This window comes from Galeopterus variegatus, unplaced genomic scaffold, assembly GCF_000696425.1.
Source record: "Galeopterus variegatus unplaced genomic scaffold, G_variegatus-3.0.2 Scaffold16106, whole genome shotgun sequence".
Taxonomy (NCBI): Eukaryota; Metazoa; Chordata; class Mammalia; order Dermoptera; family Cynocephalidae; genus Galeopterus; species Galeopterus variegatus.
In genome coordinates this window covers 1-12368 of record NW_007742217.1, presented here as the reverse complement: position 1 = coordinate 12368, position 12368 = coordinate 1, and the positions used below count along the sequence as shown (strand labels likewise).

The 12368-nt window shown below is 38.5% G+C and overlaps 1 protein-coding gene across 1 annotated transcript; it reads right to left on the bottom strand.

The window, feature by feature from the left end:
* Positions 1-1134: 1134 nt before the first annotated feature.
* LOC103582401 (transient receptor potential cation channel subfamily M member 6-like) lies at positions 1135-8941 on the bottom strand (the record flags this gene model as incomplete). Its single annotated transcript, XM_008564005.1, has 3 exons — positions 8059-8941; positions 7764-7876; positions 1135-1258 (listed from the first exon to the last, which is right to left on the bottom strand). Coding segments are annotated over exons 1-3 (1120 nt in total), but the record flags the coding sequence as incomplete, so codon positions are not given.
* Positions 8942-12368: the final 3427 nt, after the last annotated feature.

Here is a 12368-nt window from a genome sequence, read left to right as displayed (position 1 = left end):
CTCAAGCCATATCTGTAAATTGAGGAGGTTCTGAATAATCTAATTTCCAATCTCTTTCAGCGTAGAGTCCACTTGGGTCTCAGTGATTAAACAGACAATTAAGTATTTTTTTAAACATAGAACAGGGTTTCTCCACCTTAGCATTGACATTTGCAGCTGGATAAGTCCTTGTCATAGGGGCTGCCCCATGCATTACAGGAAGTTTAGCACCAGCCCTGTCCTCTACCCCCTTAGCTGTGATAACCAAGAATGTCTCCAGACGTTGCCAAATGTCCCCTGGGGAAGGCAGCGTGGTGGGGGAGGGTGGTGCAAAATCACACTTGGTTGAGAACCACTGACAGTAAGAGCAAGCATGATAAAGAAACATGATAGCATAAATTTCAATACAATGTCTATCTGTCCCTTAAAATTAATATTTTAAATAATTTTAAATCTTTATGACTCCTAAATAAAACAGTCCTTTCTGTTCAAAAATTGGTAAAGTCTCTTATCTACTGCAAGAAGTTCAGAGTTCTGACCATTGCTCTCATTTCTGTTCATAACCTGCCCTCATCCTACCTGTCCAGGCTTATTTCACATTCCATTCCCAGCTTAGTCTTCAGTCTTAGCTAGTTGGTCTGTGTTCTCTCCTCTACAAACAGTAATATTAAGCTTAAGGGATACTTGTACAAACAGTAATATTAAGCTTAAGGGATACTTGCCCATGTAATAAACACTCTACATAGGCAGTAGTAAATAACCAACTATAACCCAATCCACTGATCCTGTGTAGGGGTCCATACTAGTGTCACATGAACTTTAAGAATTTGTAAAATCAGACAACTCCCCCACCCCATAAATTAGAATAAATGAACACTATCTGGAGAAAACACTCTGAGTCAGGTTCAAGAGCTTTGAATATAAGAAACTTATATTCTTTTCTGGATCCTGATTACTAATTTTTAAAACAAAATTGTGTCCCTTTCATAAAAATTAAAAACAGGAAAGAGCTATTTCCCTAAGAAGGTTTTGCCACCTTCTCTTTTCTTCACCTCCACTTGGAAGAACAGCAAAGACCACAAATGGTCCCAAGACCATACCCCGAGGAAACTCTAGCAGGGTCTGTGGGATGCAAGACTGTAGACAGCTACATACTCATCTGACTGTTTTTGGACACTGTGAGCCAGTTCTTGCTGCAGTCCTCTTTTTCTGAGGTGTTGTTTTCTCCTGTATCTGAATTCAATTGGTCACTTTGAGTGCAGCCATTGACTGTTATGACCTGGACAGAAAGACATATGTTGGAACACAGTGACATTAATCTGGAAACATTTTGAGTCCCATTAATAGAGAGGCACCATGGTGAAAACCAGCAGTTGTTAACATCAGCTGCATATTAGAATCACCTGGGAGTTCTGGTCAAGACTGCAGAATAGACAGTTCCCAGCGTCACTCTCTCCCACAAATCAACCAATTTACAAATATAAAAATGTAACATCGGCCAAGCTGGGGCCACTGGAGCTCAGGGGAAGAGGAAGAGAGACCTATGGAGTTCATGAAGGTGAGAGAAACCATGATGAGAGTAAGAAAAAACTGCTCTGAGCATTTCGGGCTGTGGCCACTTTAAGGCTGGAGCTGCTGAGCGCATGGAGCAGGAGCTGGCAAAAGCCTCAGCTGTGCCCTTCAGATGGAGTTACTTGGAGGCTACAGGGGAGAAAAGGGCCTTGGCGGACCCCAGGACAGCAAGACCACTAATAGGGTTCCCGTGGACTCACACAGGAGCAAGAAGCCAGAACAGCTGAAAAAGGGGTGCCATTCAAAGGCTGGTGACTCATCACAAGGGACTGGCACAGGGCCCATCCCATGGGAAGTGTTTGGAGAACAGGTAGTGGGGAGACGGGCCCACTGGGAGAACACTGGGACAGAGCAAGGACAGCCAATCCGCCCCCACAATCAGCATAGGACCACTCAGAGGAGACTGGTTGGGAATGCAAAATTGCATGGGGTGCAGTTTGATGAAAAAACTCAGGCCCAGATCAGAGTTTCTACACAACCCAGATCCACCAGGTCTCTGGAGAGCTGGAAGTACCTATAAGGTCTAATCATTAAAACCTGAGCTGCACAAAAAGCCTTCCCTAGGGAAGCAGCAGTAAAGCAGCAATTTAGCTCAACCACAGAGCTCAAGTGCTGGTCCCCACAGGAAGTTCCCCATTTTAGAAGTAAGCAAAGGACAAAAACATAGTTCCAGCCCAGGCACACCACCAGCACCTTGGCGCCTGCATGGGAACCGGAAGTTTGGAGCCGGGGACCAGACCCCACTTCCACATCCAGGCACACCATGCCAGTGCCTCGGGGCCCACCCAGTGACCCGGGGCATGGAGAAGGGGACTGGATCCCCTCCCACAGCCAGACACACCATGCCAGCACCTCGGGACCTGCCCAGTGACCAGAGGCATGGAGCTGGGGAGTGGACCCCCATCCCACAACCAGGCATGCCGCAACAGCACCTTGGGATCTGCCTGGGGACCTGAGGTATGGAGCCAGGGACCAGATACACCCCACAACCAGGCACACCACCAGTGCCAAGGAGCATGCCAAAAACATCGCTTCCATGTGGGTGGCCCACCACAGCCACCACAATAACCACGGCTGTTGTCAAAGCAGCTAGACACCACAACCACCACACAGATGGTCTACCAGCCACTGGAGTGCACTGACACAAGGAGAGTCATCAGCAGAGATAAAGAAAAGAAGAGGATGTCTCTCTCCACAAAGTCCTTTTCAGAGTGACAGAAGAAGCATCTGCTCTATGATAATATTGGGGGACCTGATCACACAGAGTAACCATTATTCTTTCAGAAGGAGAAAAGAAATCTAGGGTAATTAGAGGGGGGAGGAGGAGGGAATGGGGAGAGATTGGACAAGGGGCATAAAGAATAAGTATGATTTGTAACAATATACATACTAGTAACAATATACATACTAGTAATATTGATTTGATCAACTTATCTCAATGTTAAACCACCAAAATATGTGTAATCAATTTTAATTCAATAAATAAAATAAATTTAAAAAATAAAAGAATACAAGGAACCATCTTGAGATTTGGCAACACTGGTGACACCTCTCATCAAGATGTGCCTTGGAGAGAAGAAGGAAATGTGGGATCAGAGGGATTTATTTCCTGTAGCATTTTGAACCTATCTTTGAAATATTTTAGAAAAGACAGACTATTTTTAAAAATGAAATCGTTTGTAGTGCCATCACCCACAAGTGACATGTGTTGCTTTTCTACAATATACCATATGTGATACAATGTAATATTGAAAGAGATTATCGAAAGACAGAGAGATTAATCAATTGATCTTATGGGAATATTTTTAATGTGGCTAATTCCACATTAATAATCCTATTTCACAAAGTTACAGCCCGATAGGAGGAATAAGTTCTGATGTTCTATTGCACAGGACAACTATGGTTAACAATATTGTACTGTATATCTCAAAATAGCTAAAAGAGAGGATCTGAATGTTCTCACCACAAAGAAATGATAAATGTATGAGATGATGTATATGCTAAATACCCAGCTTCAATCATTATATAATGTATACATGTATCAAAATATCATACTGTACCCCATAATTACATATAATTATTATGTGTAAATTAAAAACAAAATAAGTAAATAAATAAAAAATAATAATCCTATTCCAAGAAAAAGAATCACCCAGGAAGTTCTGACAACTCCCATCACGGGCTGGCAGGACAGGCATACATGTGATTTCTCTTTGCAGTCATGATTAGGAACCAGGGTGAGGAAAAAAGGGAAAAACAAACTAATAAATAAAATAAACAGGGTGAGGAGCAGAGGTTCTCAAACTTGAGTGTGCATCAGAATCACTCAGGGCCAGGGGCTGGGTTAAACCACAGATCACTGGGTTGCACCCCCAGGATCTCTGATGCAGTAGGGCTGGGGGGCTGGGGGAGGGAGAATTTGAATCTCTAATATGTTTCCAGGTGATGCACATGCTGCTGATAGAAGACCATGTTTGGAGAACCCTGTTTAGGGCAAGAAAAAACATAAGATTTGGATCCAAAGGACTTGTGTTGGAATTCTAGCTCTGTCACTTAGAAGCTCTGTGAACTTGGGTAAATCACTTAATGTCTCTGAGCCCCATTTTCCTCATCACTAAAATAACACATAGCTAACAATATGGCTGCCTTATGTACTTCCCAGGGACAGAACCCATTGGATAAATGGGTCAACTACAAAGCAACAAACAAAGGCAAGCCTGAGTACTTGTGCTCAGGTGCAATTCCTAGTTGAACTCTGGTCATTTGAACTATTCCGAAATAAACTTACTTAAGTATATATCTTATGGAATTCCAGCAACTTATGGCATTTTTCCTAAAAGAATAACATTCCTTATTGAGCTAAATCTCTCCTGTAAACGATGATTTTACATAATTGTCTCAAAAATTATCTCTTTGCTTCTGCTTCTCATTCGTAAAAAAAAGGTGGAGGTATTTTTAAAAATGCATCCAGATGGAAAAATAAATGTAAAATAGAAAAAGGAAGCAGGGCATTAAGACCATGAAAGGGGAATTCTTGCAGAATTGCTAATTTAGATCTAAGACTTCCTAACAATAAATAAAAAGACTCACTGAATGAAAATAAAAACAACATATTAGAATTTGTGTGATAAGCTAAAACAGTACTTAGAAGAAATTTTATAACACCAAATGCCTAGCGCTATAAAAGAAGAAAGTCTCAAATCAATGACCAAAGTTTCTGCCTTAACTAGAAAGAGAAAAGCAAAGTAAACAAAACAAAGAAAATAATAAAGAGCAGAAATCAATGACATAGGAATGAGAGAATAATTAATAAAACTAAGAGCTGTTTCTCTGAGATCAATAAAACAGTAAGCCTGTAGCTGTACTGATCATAAAACAAAGAGAGAAAACACAAATTTAAAATGTTAGGAATTAAAGAAGTGATGTCATAGAGATCCCACAGACAATAAGAGAATAATAAGAAAATATTATGAAAAACTTTATGCCGATAAACTCTACAATTTAAATGAAATGGAAAAATTCTTTGAAATATACAAACAGCTCACTCAAGAAGAATTAAATAACCTGAAAAGACCTATATCTATTATAGAAATTGAATCTATAGCTAAAAACTTTCCCACAAAGATGGTTTCATTGTTTAATTCTACCAAACATTTAGGGTTGAAATAATATCAATTCTTTACAAACGCACCCAGAAAACTGAAGAGGAAAAAACGCTTCCTAACTCAGTCAATAAACCCAGCATCACCCTAATAGCAAAACCAAAGACATTATAATAAAAGTGGCTGTTGCCTCGCAATCTGCTTGTGCCGCTCAAGAACACAGATATCGAAAGAAGTTATGAAAATTTTAACACAATGAATACAATATATAAAAAAGATAATATACCATGACCAAGCAAGGTTCATCCCAGTAAGGTTGATTTAACACTTTAAACGTTAATTCTAACATTGTAAAATTAATCATGTAAATCATCATATTAACACAATCAAAAGGAAAAACATCTGATCATCTAAATAGATACAGAAAAAGCATTTGGCGAATGCCAAAACTCATACATAATAAAAATTCCCAGAAAACTATATTAACACAATCAAAAGGAAAAACATCTGATCATCTAAATAGATACAGAAAAAGCATTTGGTGAATGCCAAAACCCATACATAATAAAAATTCCCAGAAAACTGGGAATACAAGGGAAGTTTTTCGGCCTGATAAAGGGCATTTATATAAAAACCTACAGCTAACATCATACTTAAAGGTAAAAGAATAATTGCTTTCCCCCAAGAGCAAAAAAAGGAAATAATATCTGCTTACACCCTTTCTATTCAATATTGTAATAAAGGTTCTAGTCAGTGTAATCAAGCAAGAAAAAGAAATAAAAAACATCCAGAGTGAAAAAGAAGAAGGAAAACTATCTTTATTTGTAGAGGACATAATCATTTATATAGCAAATTCTAAAGAACCTGTAAAAAATCCTACTCAAATATGTGAGTTTAGCAAGGTCATAGAATACAAGGCCAATATAAGTATGTATATATATATATATATATTTCTATATACTGCAAATAATTAGAAATTAAAGTTTTTTAAATAATTGTAGTTATAATAAAATTTAAAAATATAAAATACTAATGGACACGTTTAACAAAAGTTATGCATGACTTGTACACTGAAAACCACAAAACATTACTGAGAAAAACTGAAGAAGACCTAAATAGGTAGAGAGATAAATCATGTTCATGGATCAGAAGACTCATTACTGTTAAGAGGTCAATTTTCCCCAAATTGATGTATAGATTTATAGCAATTTCATTCACAATCCCAGCAGGTTTCTCCGTAAAGATAGACAAGCTGATTCTAAATGTATATGGAAATGCAAAGAACATAAAATAGCCCAACAACTTTCATAAAGAAGACAAAATTTAGACCTTCAGTCCATAATCCCAAGGCTTATTATAAAGTTGCAGTATTCAAGTTCTGTTTGACATAAAGGTAGACAAACAAAAATAGATCCACACATATTGTATATCTATGTGGTCAATTAAATTTTGACAAAGGCGTCAAGGCAACTCAATAGGACAAAGATAATCTTTTTTACAAAAAAAAAAGTGGTAGAAAAATTTGACATCCGTATTCAAGAAAGAGAGTGGGGATGGGGAGAGAAGAAAGAAGCTCAATCATTACCTGTCATCACATACAAAAATTACCTAAAAATGGGTTCTAGACCTAAACGTAGGCACTAAAACTGTAAAGCTTTTAGAAGAAAACACAAGAGAAAATCTTAGTACTCTTAGGTTTGGCAAAAATTTCTTAACTATGATACAAAAAGCATAAACTATAAAAGAAAAAATCAAATATTCAACTTCATTAAAATAAAAATGTATGTATTTCAAAGAACATTTATGGAAATGAAAAGGCAAGCCACCGAGAGAAACTATTTACAAAAACATACATCCAACGAAGAACTTAAACCTAGAAAACATTTTTTAAAAAAAACTCTTTCAACTTTATAATAAGACAACCCAATATTTAAAAGGGGCAGAAGATTTGAGCAGACATGTCACCAGAAAAGATACACATATGGCAAATAAACACACTGAAAGATGCCTAGCAGCATTAGTCACTATGGAAAGGCCAATAAAACCAACCACGAAACACCACTACACTTCCACTAATGTGGCTAAAATTAAAAAGACTGAAGAGTCGGCTGGTTCTCAGTCGGTTAGAGCATGGTGTCATAACACCAAGGTTGGGATCCCCATATTGTCCAGCCGCCAAAAAAAAAAAAAAGACAGATTTACAAGGTTGTAGAACAGCTGACATGCTCATAAACTACTGGCGGGCATGTAAAATGCTACAATCACTTTGGAAAACGGTTTGTAAGTTTCTTCAGAAATTAAAGACACACTTGCCATAGGACTCTGACATTCTACTCCTAAGTATTTGCCAGAGACATTAAAAAACTATGTCCACAAAAAGACTTGTCACTAATATTCATATCACCTTTGTTTGGAATAGCCCCAAACAGAAAATGACCCAAATGTCCTCGACCGTGTGAGCAGATAAATAAATTATGACATATCCACTCTGATGACTCAAATTTGTATCTTCAGTCCTCCAAGAACAATGCTATTTGGTATACATGGCACTTGACACTAAAGAGAAACTAAGCTAAGATAGGCCAAAGACAGAATATACAATAGACTTACCGGCACCTGAAGTTCTTGTTTTTTCTTGTTTTTCTTTGACGATCTCCTGTCCTTGGTTAGCATTTTTGCTTTGTCCCATGCTGACTCTGCTATCTCTGAGGATCTTGAAAGATCTGCGAGGCAAATGGTTTACGTGAGCAAGTATAAGACGGGATGGGGAACCGTTTTGTTTTACAGAAAGAGCTGAGAGACTGGGCAGAATGCGAATGCAGTCGAGAACCACAGGTTTTTTAAGAACTGGTAGCAATGCAGACAACTTAATACTGGCTCAGAAAAAAAAATGTTTCCTCCTTACTTTTAATCTTATAGATCTTCATCAATTTCTCCTCCTTGTGGAATCTAAAACTATGACTCCTACTGAAGGACCTCTTTCTCCGGAGAGGATTGATCCAAAAAGGCATGTTTGGCCAATGCCACGGTCCCAGCTCTGAGCACTCACTACTCTGGGTCAAACTTGTTGAGTTATCAGACAGGGATCTGCCCTGAATCTGCGTCCGGCATTGTTCACTCTGCGTGGAGTCACTGTTACAAGTAGAGGGCAAGCAGGTCCGCCATTTTTTCTTGATGCTACATACATCAGTTTCATCGCCTTCTGAAAATGCCCAGTTCACATATCCACCTCCAGTCTGCATGCTCTTGGCTTGGGAAGGAAGGGAGGTCACTGTCATGGGTGCAGGTGTGCAACCCCAAGTGTGTAGAACTTGCTCCACATTGTCTTTTTTGTCTGGTATCTCAGCCATTGGCCCGTATTGCTCCTTGGGTTCAGCCACGGATGCCTGGTCTGAAACAATGGGGATCTGCCAAGACAGATGGACAGAGAACTCACTCTGAGGAACCTGTTCCATTGCCAGCACATCTGTACCTGTTCCTACAGATGGTCTGGACAGAGGCAAGACAGCTTCTTCAGGAAAAGGAACTTGTTTTAGATGAGAAGGGACCAGGAGAAATTGGCCAGTCTTTGAGGGTGCTTTTCTGTTAGGGGACACACCAGAAGCAACTATACTATTTACCGATTCTTGACCTTTATCTCTTAGGTTTGAAGCCTGTCTCTGACTGTCTGTAATCTCAAGAAGCGCCCCCCTCTGCACACTTGGGGGATGCTGGACTCTAGCCAGGCTCTGCAGCAAAGAAGAAGGCATGCTGTAATACTGGTACTTCTTCTCCCCAGAGATCTCCATGCTGCCTAGAACCTGTGCACAGATGACATTGTTCCAGCTGTGAGGAAGTTTTATGCAAGCAGAACGCTTTCTGTTGGCCAGGAGAGCCTCATCGTCTTGCAAGGTGTCCACAGCAGAAAGAACTTTTAGGGTATCCACAGTCAGAGCAGAGAGGTCCTGCAGGTGTCCCACCTGGCTGTCCAAAGACAGTAAGGAGTCCTTTATAAAAGACACTTTTTCATTCATTTCTTTCAGCTGGAAGTACATCTCTGTAACCCTAATAGTGAAGAGAAGAAGAAAACCAATAAACACACTAAGCCAGAAGGATTTGCTTTGCTCTCTTCCTGTCCTATTTCCATCCTTAGGTGGCTCCTTGGCCTCAGGTCTGTGTTCTGCCTTCTTCTCTCTCTAATATATACTCTCATCCCAGGTGATCTCATCCACTGCTATAATTCCCAACCCAATGAGGAAAAATTACCAATCTACAATGCTAGCCTTTATTTCTTTCTAATATTTCATAATCACATTTCCAGCTTCCTGCTAGTTATCCCTTCAATCATCTGACCGATCATTCCATTTTTATTCATTAATATATTCATTCATTTACATGACAAACACTTGAATACCTCCTATTGACAAGCACTGTACTATTCCTATGGGAAAAGGAGATCCTGAGGAAGAAACCAGGATAATAGAAACGGAATTAATAGTCAAATATGTAATCTGGGGAAAAAGAAAATACAGATCTTTAAAAAAAAAAAAAAAAAGAAAGAAAGAAAAAGAAAACTCCAACTCTGCAATTCAAATAGCTACCCAAGTCCCAAACAAAATCCATTTTAGGAGACCTATATTCAGAAAAAGCCTGAGGCAAATTTTAAAAATTATTTTGAATACTTTAACCCAAGATTATGATGTCCAGCCATTGATTCACGTAAAAGAAACACAAATTTCATATATTCTGTAATTTCAGTGTTATATACCATGTTACAGCAATAGAACTTCAGTATACAAATACAAACATAAATTACAAGTAGGTTGAACTAAATGTAACAATTAATTTAATTTAGAGAAAGAGAGAAAGAGAAAAGAAAATGTTGGTTAATATTTATCTATACATCCCTGTAAATGTCTCTTTATGGGGATGAGTTTTGTTCTGTGTCCCCCCAAAACGATATGTTTAAGTCTTAACCCCAGTACTCCAGAGTGTGACTTTATTTGGAAATAGAGTCTTTATAAAGGTAGTCAAGTTCAAATGTGGTCAATTGGCTGGACCCTAATCCAGTATAACTGATGACCTTATAAAAAGAGGAAATTTTGACACAGACATGCACAGAGAGATGACATGAAGACACGCAGGGAGAAGACGGCCACGTGGGCTAGAGTGTCACATCTACAAACCAGGGATTGCCAGCAAACACCAGAAGCTAGAGGAGAAAAGGCAGGATTCTTTCCTAGAGATATCAGAGACAGTGGGGCCCTTCCACCACCATGATCTTGGACTTCCAGCTTCCAGACGTGTGAGACAATAATTCTCTGTTCTTGTTACACACCCAGTTTTTGGTATTTTGCTACAGCAGCCCTAGGAAACTAATACAGTTATCTAAGCTTAACAATCAAAAGAGTAAATTACAGAATATAGCAGATTGGATTACATAAGAAAACTTGTATGCAGAAACATAACACAAAATTTTAAGACAAAAATAAATTGAAAAATTAGTATCTGGACAAATATGATGAAGCATTCATAGCCTTTACAAATTGTCGAGGAAAAAAATAATAAAAAGATTTTGAAGGACATGAACAGATAGTTCACAAAAGGTAAAATACAAAAGGTAAAGAAATAGGGGCTGGCTGGTTAGCTCACTTGGTTCAAGCGTGGTGTTATAACACCAAGGTCAAGGGTTCAGATTTCTGTACTGGCAGCCACCAAAAACAAAATGGTAAGGAAATATGATAAAATGGTTAATCTCATTAGGTAATCAGAGAGGAAAATTAAGATAATAATGAATTTATCTATATTATAAAAACATTTGTTTTAACCTAACAAATTAAAAACAGATTAAAACAACTCAATTGTGGCAAGGATGTAATATAGAGAATATATAGGGACACAAATATATAAAGAGGCTGTAATTTCCCTATGCTAAGGCAGACAGGCATTTGCTATGTTATGACAGAATATTACACAGCCATTAAAAACCATACTTAGGGCCGGCCCGGTGGCGCACTGGATAAGTGCGCCGCTTGGGAAGCGCGGCAGCGCTCCCGCCCGAGGGTTCGGATCCCACATACAGACCGGCTCCCGCTCACTGGCTGAGCGAGGTGCGGGAGCAACACCGAGGTTTGCAATCCCGTTGCCGGTCCCTGGTCCGGTACGGGGGCAACACTGAGGGTTGCGATCCGTTGCCGGACATGGAAAAAAAGACAAAAGACAAAAAAAAAAACCATACTTACATCGTTGATAGTTATTTTGTCTATTTCTGGTGGCAGGCTTAGGGCTATAAATGTCTGTTATATTCTATATTACATGCTTTTAAATTTGGCATGAAAATTTTATAAGCAGAGAAACAATAAAAGTTAAAATATATTTACAAAGAGTAATGATTTAGAAAGCAATATTTTTATAAGGAAGAGGGAAAAAGCAGAATATAAAATTGTACAATTTTAACTGAAAATATATAGAAAATTAAATGGAAAAAAGGCAAAATTTTCACAGTGACCTCTGTTTCACACATTGTTTTTCTTTCTTTTCTCCCCTCCCCCCTTTTTTTGTTCTTTTATTTGGGGAAAAGGGGTTATACTTCTACCTTCTCAATAATGAAGATCTTTGATCAATAGGATTACCGTAAAAAACAGCAAGGGAGAAAATCTAACCAGCAGTTTTCTGACTGACACAACCATCTGCAGAAATGAAAAATCATGCCTGGTCTTATTTGGGGCAGGGAGAAGCAGTGACTACACCATAAAGAGTTTAATGCAGCTGCAGCAAGTAAACTACTTCCCAAAATAGCATTAGACTTCCCATCTCTAGTCCACATCTCAAGTCACAGGGATTGAAAGACCTTCCTCTTCTCTCTGGCAGGTTTGTAAACAGGAATTAAAGAATAAAGAGGGTGGTGTTTTCCTTTTTTTTTTTTTTTTTTTTTTTTTTTTTTTGATTTTTTTGGTTTTAAAACCTTTTTTTTTTTTTTTTTTTTTAGATTCTATGTGATTAGAACCTTCTCTTTCTTGCTTCTGCTATAGAATTCAACTTCTATAACTCAACAGAGGCTTTATAAATGCCTCCTAACCTTCTGAAACCTGCAAAATCAGAACTGGCAAGGATGATGTAGGAAAGAGTACAAAATATATGTATATTCTCTTCCAAATATGCCTAATTAGAGCCTCTCCATCCAGTGCACTGTTTCATCTAATTCAAAAACAGGACAGTCTGAGCAGCAGTAATGGA